Source organism: Epinephelus moara, chromosome 23 (assembly GCF_006386435.1).
Source record: "Epinephelus moara isolate mb chromosome 23, YSFRI_EMoa_1.0, whole genome shotgun sequence".
NCBI classification, from domain to species: Eukaryota; Metazoa; Chordata; class Actinopteri; order Perciformes; family Serranidae; genus Epinephelus; species Epinephelus moara.
The window spans coordinates 27,376,262-27,390,766 of NC_065528.1; the positions used below are offsets into that span (position 1 = coordinate 27,376,262).

The following is a 14,505-nucleotide window of genomic DNA, read 5'->3' on the forward strand; positions in this document are numbered from 1 at the left end:
ATGTTACGCCCGTCGACTCCTACGGCGCAACGCTGTCGTCATCATGTTACGCCCGCCCAGGGCCCGCCTCTGTCAGATAGACTGATCTGATTGGCCCAATGGCGATTCAGCGGGCTCTGCTCATCAGGGCCAGATTTCCATGCAGAGCAAATTCGAATTTGCTAGGGGCGGGGCTTCTGGATTTCCAGGTTATGTTGAATCTGCAACAGCAACCAGAATGTACATGCTGGTTGGATGTCTATGCAACAGCAACCAGAATGTACATGCTGGTTGGATGTCTACCTAAGTGTTTGTGATGTGTCCATGTTCGGACTGGGTGATATGACCTCAAATCAATATCACGATTTATTGGACATTTTACCTTGATTACAATTACTGAACGATTATTTTGTTTTTTGCCTTCACTGGCAAAGTTTGTACTGTAAATATGCTCAACTATCAGAGGTGGTATATTTCTTTCTAATGAAAGAGTTTATGTTTGTGATTTTAAAATAACTGAAGGAACCACACTCGGATGAGCTATTTCCTTGAATCTTTTTCACATTGTACAGCCTTGGAAAAATGTTTGTGTTATTGAGAGCTGCTTTGTGGAGGCACTTGGTGTTTGGCGCTTGTCAGTCTCTTCCTTTTTTTAAGCCATGCACTGTTCATATTCGGTAACGTGATTGTGCTCCAAGTGCTGAAACAGATTGGTGGTGTTACCTTTGGTCGCTGAAACTGTTTTTTCACAGTGTTTACATTTGATTTCTTTCGTGTCCAAATGACGGACACGGCATTTCTCTTGCTTCCAGGTTGAGGACTAGACAGGGTGGAGTCACATGACTACACACACAGTAGTACGTTTTTAAGGAGACGGTACATGAACACACACAGTGGGGAAGTATTAAATGATTTTTTTTTTTTTTAAATCGAAATTACCAACATGAGCAAGATCACGACGGTTAGAGGTTCTGAATGTGGGTTTCGATTAATTTAAGATTAACTGCCCAGCGCTAGTCCATGTGCAACTTTTTGGCCGAGACACAGGCAATGTGAGTGTATGTATCTGGGCCTTAAAACTGAATTGAAAGTGTAACTCATCTATGCTCTCTTCAAAGCCAGACTCCATTGACAAAAAACGTAACTGTACCTCTGAAAACGAGAGCTGCTGTCTATCACTGCCTCAGTTAGTTTGTGTTATTGTGTGACTTTGGTGTTTTAAAGGGTTTGTTAAAGGGTTTAATAAAGTCACAAAATTATACAAACAAACTACCGCTAGGGCGGTGGTAAACCAGTAGCTCCTGTGTTCAGCAAGGTAAAATTACAGTTTGTCAATAATCTGGGTCTAATTACTTTAAGTTTGGTTTTGAATAGTAAGGTTCCAGCGAAAATGCATGTGTTTGCACACAACTGGATAAATGAGACTAGGGTTATACTGGACGAGTTGTGTAAGAGTTTGTAAACAGATGTTTTGATATAGTTTTGCTGTCGTTAAATGCGATCGCCTTTGACTTCAATTCAAAGTTTTCTTAACAGATAGAATTCAACATAACACGAGGTGAGTAACTGATATACAAATGGTCACTGGGGGGCTGAATTATTCCTCCAACTCACTAAAAGTGCAACTAGGTCAGGAGCTTTTGTTATTAGGTCTGTACCTGAAGTTACATTGGAAATGCACTGAGGTCCGAATCTTTAACATTTATCTGCAGTTCCTTTTAAAGGTTTTACAGCACTTTAAACATGCCTTGTGTATGAACTGTGCTGTGAATCTGCCTTGACTTGTCATGCCTTAATATGATTCATTCCTGTGTTTGTGTCACTTTATGGATAGTCGTTAACTTATGAGCACAACGGTTATTGTTGTAACTAAACTGCTTACATGGTGCTTAATTTGTGGCCATAATAAATCTCTGTTCCCTTTTAAGCACAAGACACTTGAAATGACAAGTGTAAATGGCGCCAGAGAGAGAAATGCGCCCATGTCACGTTTATAAAAATATACACAAATATCTTATCTTGTGTTTCAAACAAATACAGCACATGGAGGCTAAACAGCACTTTACTAATGGATTTTTTTTTTTTACCATTCGTCCATGCAGCCACTCTGCCAGCCCCTCTGCAGTAGAATCAGGGATCTGACATCGCAGGTTGTCCCGCTCCTCGTTGTCCATGAGCTCCAGCACTCCCCGCAGATCCTCCAGAAGGTGCAGCACCCGGAGGCCACCCAAGAAAGGTGAAGTGGGCGACTGGCAGTCAAACAGCCCGTTGGAGTAGTCCATGGCCTTGGAGCCTGGGAAGATAGAGAGGAAACGTTAAGATGTGGGACAACACAAAGACTCTCTATTTCACACAAATCATAAAGTGGAGTTGTGAAATTACATTAGCTCTCTGAGCTGGCATGTGATTCAAAACAAAAAAATCAAATGACTTCAAAACGCAATCAGAATGACAGGCTTTGAAAAAATTGGAAGGATTTACAACCAAAGCATCAGTTTGGTGCTGATCTGTGGGTGTGGTGGGAGCGCGATGACTACCCAGGGCTGTAAATTTTGGTTTTTGTGTAACTGTCTATGTCTTTTTCTCAGGACATGCAAGTTAGGTCTGTCGCCACAGGCTACCAAACTTCATCTAGTGTGGGTGCCATTAATCAAACAGAGCAGATACACAAAACTCTGTGTAGGATCATCACTGTAGAGCAGAAACATTTATTAGCATTCTTCCTGTCAGATTAAATAAAGCCATGTGTACTTATGGTTTTGAGTCATGAACATCAAACACAAGGACATGGGGTGCCTCATTTCTTATCCCACAGTTAGCCATAGATGAATGCAGACAAGTCCTTCATCGTGTGTTTGCATACAGAATAAATCTGTCTCAAGTTTTTTAGATACAAGAACAGCCAAAAAAATTAACACAGTTTCAGCAGTTGTTGTGCATAGCTTTGGCCATTTAAAGCTCCTGTGGTACCATTAGTTAGTGACATCACATGTACCTGTAAACTAGAGCTGGACAATTAACCAATCCTTTTTACTTTTTTTTTTTTGTTGAGCATCTGCCGCCCTTGTCAGTGTGGTGTGTCCTGCACCACTGCCCCTCGTCGGTCCCCCATCAGCTTTTTTTTGTGGCTGATTTAACATGTTACATCAGCAACAGCGGAGCTTGAAGGTGAATGAAATCACTCTGTCTGGCAGCTAAGCTCAGTGTACAAGAAGAGAAACAGAAGTGAGGAAAGTAAACAAAAAGCTTAGGTCAAGAGGGAGTGAGACCAAAACGAACTTGTTACATATGGTAAGATTCTTTATCTTTAGCCACTGAGCTCTTTAGCAGAAACATTTTGTGCTTGTTTGTGTTATTGTTCACTGGCGCACGGTAAATATGCTCTGTTCTTTCAACATTGGATTGTGTTGTTGTGCTAACTGACTAACTAGCATCAAGACGGTCTTCTAGTTTTGCTGTTTGATTGAGTATTACAGACTACTGCCATCTACTGGTGTGGAGAATTATTTCTTCTCACGCAGGCGCATTTACGTCCTGGTAGACCGTCGGCTGCAGTCTTTCTGGTGTGTTCATATGCAACTTTTTTAGCCAAGACACAGCAACGTGAGGTGACGCAGCAAGTGGCCTTTGCTAGTTCTCTGAAGTCAGTTTATGTCTGGGCCTTTACAGCTGTGGGCTCAGTGGTGCCTACTTGAAAACCTTCACTCTAGATTTAGCGACTTTTTTAACCTGAGAGTGACTTAATTTCTAAAAGGTGACAAATTTTTAGCGACTTATTCAGACCATCAGGGAAAAAGCAAGACATGTATTCAAATATATTTTAATCTATTCCTATGCTTGCTGCTTAGAGTAATCAAAGTCTATGGCTCTTCGCAAACAGCATGGGGTCTCTCTTATATCTCATGTTTTTATATTTATTTGATTTTCAGTTGAATTGTATTTAACGTTCGAGAAAAGTTTTTTTTTTTTTAAAGTTCAATAAATGGACAATGTTTTCTGTTAAATAACTGTGATCTCAATACTGACTAAAATAATTGTGATTGTCATTTTTGCCATCATCGAGAAACCCTTCAGTAAACCACAAAATGTTTGATCACAAAAAAAGGTAAACGGACAACACAATTTTGGGGCATTTTACAGACTGCTGTGTAGACTGCAAAAAAAAAAAAGAAAAAGTGAACTGGGCTTACAACCTAAAAGAATAACATTTCATATTCAGTCTCTATGTCTCTGCAACAGACACACACTCACACACTCCTGCACACATACTGGATGAGCAAATGTTTACAGAGATTCTATCAAACATCATGTAACACAGTAAAACCAATTAATGCTAATTAAATCTTCTCCTGTATCTGTGGAAACCATATTTTCAGATTTTTCTTGGAAGCGAATGCAGCAGCGTGTCGACTGAACTCGAGTGCATGATGTTCCCATCGTGTGCTGCCCACTCCGCACCATCTGTCATCTGTCTTAAATGTCAGCCATAATGAAGATGTCCAACGGTAACAAAGAGGGAGCTAAATAAATAAATATCCAAACAATCATGACTTCCCCACGGTAGCGAGGGAGTGGGGCACGATGACGGCTGTGGCTTCCGCGGAAACAGTGGGGACTGGGGGGGGGGAGTCATGTGATCGGCTGCCTTGCTCCCATTGGAAAGGTCAGCGCTATAATTACACACATCAGCGGAAAAGTGGGGACTCTGAAAGTGAAGCCTGCTCTGCTCATCTGCAGCGGCACAAGCACAGAGTGGCCAAAAGTTCCCAAGCAGGAGTTTGTATTCCAAACTCACAGAGCTTGAATAATCATTAGTTTCCGTCATTGCGGGGACAATGGAAACTTTCTTTCATTTCTCATGCTGGTGGAATGCACTGGAAGCAGAAAGGCCCAGTGATCCAGCAGCATAATTTCAGCATTATTCCAAACTTTTATGTACATTCAGGGGAATTACATTAAAATGCAGGTAGAAGTGGAAGGAGAAGGGCACATTGTGTTGCCGTCCACTGGCCGTAGTAGAAATTCAATGATTTCCAGATGTGGCTAGACCCCATAGTACGCCATGCCCACTTAAAAAAAAGAGCCACGGTCTTAAAATCCAAGTGTACAATGTGGTTACCTGCTATGATCCCATCCATTTGCTCCAAGGCTGCTGCCAACATATCGCTGGCGTCAGACATCATCTTGTGCTCAATGAATCTGAAAGAAAAAAGAAGAAGAGCATTAAGTGAAAGAAACAAGACGGAAAGACAAGACAGATCCATGAAGATGTCTGGCAAAGCTCAGACAGAGTCTGGTTTAAATTCAAACACGATAAAGACATGTTTCCTAAAATTTTACAGCAGCAGTAGTATTTTTTAAGAAGAAGAATAAACAATGACAATAAAGGCTTTCTTTTCGACCAAGACTTAAAAATAGCTCCAAACCAGGAAGAATTATAACTTACAAAGAGAGTGACATAGTCTCTCAGTTTGTCCTTATGTGTTTAGACAAATGGAAATCTGATCATCTACAGTACATTTTCATGACTGCTGGGGAAAATCCATCTGAAGAGGACTGTGTGATAAGATCAAACGCTTCATAACAACCACAAACAGGACCCTGTGATTAGATTATCTCAGTTAAATTCAAGGTTCTGCGACATTCAGAGCATTAATACAGCAGCAAGCAACAGCAGAGGATGACGTTATGCAACCTCTGTTGTTGTTGTAGACGGCTTAGCTGCGCGTTCATGTGAATTCTTGCAAGTCCCTGTGTGTGTGTCCCATTTTCTAGCTAATCACTGCCGATCTGCACTATGCCAATCTGGTGGTTACCAGCAAAGGTTAACATCATTAGCTCTGTCAGCATTGTTGCCGTTGTTATCACTGTTTGAGCTGCTAGCTGCCAGCTCAGTCACCTTCATGTTGAGAACTGCATGCAGACGATCCTGGCTCGGACCCTGAATTGTAGATATGCTCTGAATGTCACATACAGTTCCTTTAAACAAAACCAAAGACCACAGATATTTTGTGACACTCACAAGTTAACGTAGCAGTATAAACAGAAGTGATTAGCAGGATATTCAGCTGCCGACAATATCAGTATCCCCTACAAGTCAGTTATTCTAATAAAGATGCAAAGGGTTCTCAAAGTCAAACTGTGGTAAGAAGACAGGAACTTGGTGGGAAAGATAAATTAGTCATGTCTAGAGTTGGGTACCAAATTCAGCACTTTTGAGGGTACTGACTGAATTATGTCTGTAGTCTAAGTACCTATTCACATTATGTCAATCTGGGCCAAATTGGAGAGCACACTTGGGTGAGAGCACTGGATTCAGACAGGAGGCAGAAGCACTGCAAAGAGTCCCTAAGCCGGAGAGCCGGCCACAGAGTTTCACAGGCTGCTTCTCGGCTTCAGGACTCTTTGCGTTGCTTCTGCCTCCTGTCAGAACGCTCTTAGATACCGAAATTTAGCAAAGGTCAGGGCGCTTTGTGGCAAAGACAATGGAGATTAAGAAAGGAGGTGGAAGAAATACAAACTGCCCCGCTGCTGGGGGCCAGATACGGAGCTCCATCGGCTTCCCAGCGAGCCAAAACTATCACTGCAGCACCAATAGTTTCCATCTGGTTTTCTTTTAGAAATCGCTTTGTATCACTGCTGTTTGTGATTGTGTTTTTTACATTACATATGTATTCTACATATTTATCAGTTGTGTCTAAACAGAGGGCTAGAGAGAGGGGCAGACACAGACACACACATACACAAGTAGGCAGACAGACTTAGCTCTACGTATGATCAGAAAAGCGCAGAGGGCAAGAAACAATTGTTGACTGCAGCTTGTTCATAAATCAAATTGTTGTTGCCAACACAAAGAGTAAAGTACTGAAAAAAAGGAACCTTTGGGTGCTGGCACTAAACTTGATTTGATTCGGTTAATTCAGATTAATGACTAAGTATCATAAATGCAAGTTGCAGGCCTAATCTCCATGATTGTCAGAGCATTGTTTTTCTCCTGTACCAGCACCAGCTTTAATCTACAGAGCATGCCTGCATGTTTTTACATTACATTTGCAAAAAAACAACAGCAGCATTATCACTAATCCTGTTATGATACAAGCTCTCATTCTTCCTTCTCAAATGACTGCTGCATCAAATTAACCCTGCAGTCTGTGCCACAGAAAACAAGCTCCCTCAGAGACAAAAAACAAAGTGATCTCCAGGACTTATTACCCAGCAAGCCTTATTTCCGGTGGTCACGGGTGCTTATGGGCAGGCTCCTATCCGGAATAATGACACTATTCTCCCAGGGGTCTCAGGCCTCGTAGCATTGGCATGCTCGGCATCTGAAACTTCCATAACAAAGTTGGAAAATATCCCCATGACTTCTGAATTCAAACACTTATCACATGCCTCTCCTTTACTCGCACTGACCACTTATCACTTCAAACCAAATCTGATTTAAAGGGTTTGAGATAGAATACAGTACGTGGAGAGGAAAGCTTAACCAGAACTAACAACATGCAAACAGTGGCTCTACTTGTTCACAAGTCCCATGGTAGAGGGGGCAGGGGCTGCAGAGTTGACTTCATTTCCTCCCTCTTAGGGGTCACAGTGTCACACCCAGCAGGGTAAAACATGGGCATTAAGAGCGTAATTAAACCAGTGGCCTCAATATGGGCTGGGGGTTGCTGTTAAAACAAGGGGCCTTAAGTGCTGTTGCTTAATTTCAACGATACACTCCACAGGAAGGGGAGCCATTTTCTCCCAAAACATCACACACACTGCTTTGTATTCTCTACTCCACAAACATTTCATTAATGATGTAATATGCAACTTAAGCCTTCAGTCTAAAAGTCTAAAAACAACGAGACCAGTGTTGTCCGTATCATTTGGTCGTCATCGCCTCTCAGTGGCATCATATCGTCTTTGTGCATGCATTAAGGTTTCAGGTCATTTTTATCCAGTTTTAAGCCACATTATTTATGATACACTTTTTACATCTTAGTCGTTTTTAACTTTGTTTTTAACCAGATGAAGGATTTTAGTCATCAGACGTCTGGATCTTAAGTTATCAGAGAAACAAAGTTGTGCAAACGTTAGCTGCAGCTCACCTCTAGCCCCTGCCACACCAAATAGCATTGGAGAAATACTGATTTTTAACATGAAACTGCTTTATTCAGTGTTTTTACCAGTTTAAATCACCAAGTGCATTTGTTTTGGAGAGGAGGAGACCTCTACGGATAATTCGGCTCCTGGTCAAAACCTCCTGAACGTCTAGATCTTAAGTTATCTGAGAAACAAGCTGAGCAGACGTTAGCTGCAGCTCAGCTCTAGCCCCTGCCGCACCAAATAGCATTGGAGAAATACTAATTTTTAACATGAAACTGCTTAATTCAGTGTTTTTACCAGTTTAAATCACCAAGTCCATTTGTTTTGGAGAGACGCAAACTGAGCAAAACGTTAGCTGCAGCTCAGCTCTAGCCCCTGCCACACCAAATAGCATTGCACTTTCAACATGAAAGTGCTTAATTCAGTGTTTTTAATGGTTTAAATCACCAAGTCCATTTGTTTTGGAGAGGAGGAGACCTCTGAAACTAATTCGGCTCCTGGTAAAAACCTCCTGAACGTCTGGATCTTAAGTTATCAGGTGAGTACACATTTGCAGGTACTAAGATAGCTGCCTATCTCAACAGTGTCACAAAAACACTGATTCGTAACGTCAAACAGCTTTATTCAGTCTTTTTACCGATTTAAATCACCTGGTCTGTTTATTTTGGGGAAGAGGAAACCTCTCTGGATAATTTGGCTCCTGGTAATAACCTCCTGAACAAGAGCTTTAGCTCAATAACAACAACAAACTGTACATTTTAAACCTTTACTTCAACTCACGCACACTTGCAAAATGGCGGCCACTGCCATAACAACAAACTACAACAGAAGAGCGCCCCCGCACATACACAGTAGGGCAACAAAGCACTCAACAAAGGAATCCTAACCGGGAGAAGCTGACTGCAATGCTGCGTCTTTTGTTTCTCTTTTGACTGAGCGACCACTTGTGGCAGAAAAATACATATTGTATGTTTAAGATTGGTTATATACAGCTCTGGTGATGTAGAGGCACACACGAATCATTGTTTTAAGGACAAAGCAGGACTCTGGTCAATAAGCATGCCAGGAAATACCTCCGATTTCCAAATACAACAACACCTTTCTAGTTAAATTTTACGGTTCTCGTGGGCGATTCATGGAGAGGTTCCACAGATAAATCTAATACTTTTTCCTCCACAGGTATTTCCATAGTTTGATGGGAAACCATCACTCACTCACACCAGGGTGGAAGCTGTGTTTGGTCAGCTGCTTGTTGCGCCCCATGGGAGAAACCTAAAGCTTGTTCCTTTTTCCAAAAAGAGGTGTTTTTTTGTTGAGGATCCAAATATTTTCTCTCTCTGTGTGAATGCAGAAAACAACAAATGGCATAAATAGAGAAACACCAGTGTGTGTGCTATCTTTTCCTTTTACTCGACTATCTAATGTAGTCTTGTGGTCATGGTGCAACCGCGGGTGTGGAGGAAAGCAGGATAAAAACATTTTAAAATGATAAAACAATTCACAGTGTGTTACCATAATTGAGGCTGCTCTCCGCCTGCTGTCTTGTGATAAAAGCCACATCAAATTGGTGTTATGAGTTTCATGAGAAATCCAATTCAGCGGAAAACAGAACATCTTATCAGCTCATGTGCATTTCAGAACATAGGTTTAAGACGGAGAAGGAATCAAAGCAGGAATTGCTCTTGTGCTGGTTATGTGGCAGAAAACAGCACTGAAACTTGCCACGTTAACTGGTCTGCTCTTCAGACTCACAAATCCCTTTAAAATGCCAGGCTGAGATATTTTCCACTTCTTTTCGCATCAGTGATGAGCAGGTCATCCGTGAGGAATTTTCTGACCAAAACCTCAAGAGAGGAGTCCACAGATGAGGGTCCATGTCTCAATGCATGTGCAGAAGTGTCTGTATGATGATTGATAAGGCCACAGTGTAGGAGTGAGTACTACACACATTCCTGAGCAGGTTACTTATCCCGAAAACCAAACACTAGTGCCTGGTACGGACATCCCTGCTGACCTCTGTGACCTCCCTCCCTCCATCTGTCAGACAAAACCCTGAGGACTTCATTCCTGTCAGGCTGGTGGTATTTTTCCATCTGTCAACTAATGCCCTGAAAAGACCAAAACAGCCAATGAACTGATCCTACAACAAGCATTACCTGCATTGTTAACCAAAACCACAACACAAGAACAAGACATGCTCCTGCAGAAGCACCCCGACAACTGTTGCATAGCTGCCCGTCAGCAGTCACCTGGCTGTTCACATCAGATGCACATATCTCTATGCTGGTCAACAAGCGATGCTACTTCTCCACTCTTTTCTAATCACACATTAGAGCTCTGTCTCCGTTTGCTTGTGTCTGTATGTGTTGGCATGTCTTTTTCGCTCTATCTTTAGACCCAACTTAACCAGGCCAATATGTGGAAGCCTGTGATGCATATTTTATCAATTATTATCAACCGATCATTTATATCAAAGCAAATATTTCCTTTATATCATTCATAATAGATTACTGGTGGGTTTTCTTGCCAGATTTGTGGGCAGCACTCCATGGAAAACTGGTGCACTTCATGGCGCTTCTGTGTCCAGTACCATCCTGGCGTCATTTACTGCTGTTTGAAGTGTTTTCTTCAGAATCAGAACCTGAACTAAGCACAAAAAGTAAGGAAATTTCTGTTTGGTAGATTATTCCTTTGTTGTAACACTGCTTCTTGGCAATAATTCTTCTTCCACACGCTACTGAGGCTCCTGTTTGTTAAATGAATAAATTATCAACTTGCCAATATGTCCTGTGTCTTCAGACTTCAATCATCCAATCCACCAAACAACACCAAACAAGAGTCATCAACAACAAAAAAACTCTCTGGCATTGGCAGAGAAGATTTGGCAAATTTTTCATGGGCGCAAACCACATACTCAGCTCTGCTGCTCATCCCACAAATGCATGTTCCTTACAAATGTGGCACTATTTAAAAGGGAAATAAACTGGTAAAGTATTTCTTTGTTGTAACAATGCTTCTAAATAAATCTTATACCGTTGGAAAGCCTAACACAAATTTCCTACTTTTTGTGCTTAGTTTATGTGTGGCGGTAGTTCTCTACCTCTCTGACTTTGGAGGTTTTTGCTAGTGGAACTCTTGGGTGGGGAATTGATCAGTTGATTAGTTGGTGCACCCCACAGTCCAGGCACCAATGCATAAAGTATTCTGAATCTGAATCTGAATCTGAATCTGGTGGTCGGATCAATCTGAGTACATCAGATTGATGGGTTAGAGGAGCAGCTGCTGCAGGGGCGAGTGAAAGCAAACTTTAAACAGCGCTGGACTGTGGGGTGCACTGTTTCCATTGAACGCAGCAGGTTTCATCTAAAATNTGGAACTCTTGGGTGGGGAATTGATCAGTTGATTAGTTGGTGGTCGGATCAATCTGAGTACATCAGATTGATGGGTTAGAGGAGCAGCTGCTGCAGAGGCGAGTGAAAGCAAACTTTAAACAGCGCTGGACTGTGGGGTGCACTGTTTCCATTGAACGCAGCAGGTTTCATCTAAAATAAGTTGGGAAAAACAATGGACAACACTAAAATGAGAGTGCTGTCGAATGCTATTTCGCTATGAATCAATGAATGGTTAAGTTCCATTTTTACTGCGCCAGGGGCCGGTTGCACCAACTGGTCTTTACTAAGCCTGGTCGTAACTCCTAAGACGGTCTTTGTTAAGACCAGTCTTAAGGAGTGGACTTACGCCGGTTGCACCAACAGGGCTTACGCCTGGTCTTAGCTACGCTGGTTTTAGCTGTGCGCGTCCATGTGAATGCCCCCGGAGTGCCCCACGCGGCCTGCCTAGAGAAGCGCGGTGACGTTAAATGACACGCCGCTGAATCACCCCGTGTGCTTGACAGATGACAATTGACAGTTGACAGCCCCTCTCATCTGTGTTGACAGTTTATTTACAGTTTAAGATTTGAAGAAAACATTAAGGATCAATGAAAAACTTTACAGACACTGAAATTAGAAAATTAATCAAGCTGTACAGCCAGCACAGAGACGTATCACAATTAAGAAAAAACAGTCGGTATGGGCAGAGATAACGGGGCACATCAATACGTGTTCAGACTCTGGCTGCCTTCATACAGAGGCTGACATGAGGAAGAAGTGGAAAGATCTTCTCAGCAAGGCAAAAAATACATCTCCTCCAAAAAAAATCATCCAACTGGCGGGGGTCCTCCCCGAAAACCTCAATTTACAGTGACATCATTGTTGACGTATTTGGGGAGGATTCCCCTGCCTGGTGGGAAGGCTGGTGGTAGTGCTGCGTTGCAGCCCAACACAAACTGTAAATCCGGTGACAGCTCTTCAATAAGTTCAAACTGATCTCTCCTACCGAAGTGAAACCTCTCAATCAGCTCCTCGTCATTATATAGGCTATGTCCAATTGCTTCTGTCCCTAATTACCCTCTCCCGTCTAAATGCCCACTCGTATACAGACGGTGGATGAGACGTGCCATAACCAAGTTGCGCTCTCTGCGCTCTAGAGCGCATGAGAGCAGCTTGATAATGACCTTACGCCTGCTCTTGACTAGGCGTAAGATTTACGCCCGGTCTTAGTGAGAAGAAGGCTTACGCCCTGTTGGTGCAACCGGCGTAACTATAAGGTCGGACTTAGAACGCCAAGTTACGACCGACTTAGCTTAAGACCAGTTGGTGCAACCGGTCCCAAGTGTTCTGCTGCTCCGCCTGTGCCTAGAGTACGCTCTGCGCTCTGCTTGTGGTGCTCCGAATAATGTATATTCCAACAGAGCTTCTAATAAACTGTCCAACTCCAAAAATAGCAAACCAATATGTGGCATATTCTAACATGCCGCCACAAATAAATGAATGTGCGGGAAACGCTGTGTTTGAGTAAAGTTTGCCAAACACTACAGTGGCCAGCTCTTTTAGGGAAATATGTTGCATTTTATTAAATAAAATGATATATATTTTGACCTCTTTTGAAATGCTTACATCTTTAGGGGGAATGACTGGGCTTGGAGATGAGTGCCACAGACAAGTCAGAAAGAATTGTGGGACAGACTTTCATACTGCTGGTTTTAGGTTTTTTTTAAAGGTTTGTTGACACTACAAGAAAAACAGATAAATACCACCATGACCCTGTAACTGATACTGTACGACGGTTATACATTTCACTCACACAAACCTGTCAAAAGGTATCAGTGCCATCTTTCTTACAGTATCTGACAGAAGTAATATTTCCAAGTAGATTTTAAAGAGAGACAAAACTGTCTGAGAATCAAACTGGACTGGCTGTAAGGTGGTTTTAATATCAACCAGATGTAGAGGACGAGATGTGGAGGGGGAGGGACAATGCATTCTAAAAGAGAAGTGGGCTGGGATTACTTGACCCTACGCTGAGTGGTCGGGCTCAAACACACACACACACACACACACACACATATATATATATGAATATACACAAACACACGCCTCTGCTGGTGCCTCAAACACTTGTGCTCCACTAGCCTACTTCCAGCTGTGATACAGATGTGCATATCAGAGTTGAACTGGCTCAGAGTAGCACTAGAAGCAGCATTAGTAATTGTAGTACAATAAGTTGTCGTAGTATGCTGGACTGCAGTGTTGCTTGCTGGATAAAAGTAAATTATCTTGAGGTTTTAAACACCAAGTCTCAATCAAAACAAGTTCAAATAATGTGTGTCTTTATCCTGCTGGCTTATGAAGATATACTGTGTGCTTGTGTTGTTGCCAACACTCTTAAACCACCAGCCTCCAGTGGCATTTGATTAAAGGGACATTGGATCCTTAATTCAATAAAGCTATCAGACTCATCCAGAGAAATATGACAAAGTCAGATTTCATTACCCAGAAGCCGCCGGTGCACTTGTGTTTTAATTTAAAAAGCTTTGTTATCCGAGTTGCCAAGATATCAACCATCCTTATTTGAATTTACAGCCAATAACAATGATACTGGATAGCACCACAAGTTAGTTTGCAGTTTCCTGTAAGTTCCTTGCATGCTGTGCTTTTTCTTGCAAGAGGTATTTTGATCTCAGCATAAGTTTTTGAGTAACTTAACCGTAATTAATTCAACTATCTGTGGTTGTGGCGGTCTGTTTAGTAGCAGTAGGAGTGGCAGATAACAGTGTAGAGGTGAACCACCACATCACTGCTGATCGCCACAAAAGCCAATGAATATAAAAGGGAAACTTTGCTGATATTGAACCAGCTGTGTGGCATCACAGTGTGTGCAGATGAACAGTGTTTGGCTTCGCCCTGTGCTGCCAGCCTTTGGACCCCTGCCAACCAACAGGTGGGGATCTCCAGGGGAAGTCAAACAACGTTCATCTGTGCACAATGTGATGACACACAGCTGGTTGAATATGAGCAAAGTTTCCCTGCTTCCCTTCACTGGTTCCTGTACAGC

The 14,505-nt window shown here is 42.3% G+C and overlaps 1 protein-coding gene across 2 annotated transcripts in view; it reads right to left on the reverse strand.

The window, feature by feature from the left end:
- LOC126385165 (liprin-beta-1-like) overlaps nucleotides 1-14,505 on the reverse strand; it is a 44,992-nt gene that overhangs the window by 27,636 nt on the left and 2,851 nt on the right. For both annotated transcript variants that reach the window (XM_050036749.1, XM_050036748.1), the window contains exons 2-3: nucleotides 5,099-5,178; nucleotides 2,067-2,272 (exon numbers count right to left, since the gene is read on the reverse strand). In XM_050036749.1, coding sequence (XP_049892706.1) covers nucleotides 2,067-2,272; nucleotides 5,099-5,162 — 270 coding nt within the window. In that variant the 5' untranslated portion in view covers nucleotides 5,163-5,178. The remainder of the gene's footprint in view (nucleotides 1-2,066; nucleotides 2,273-5,098; nucleotides 5,179-14,505) is intronic.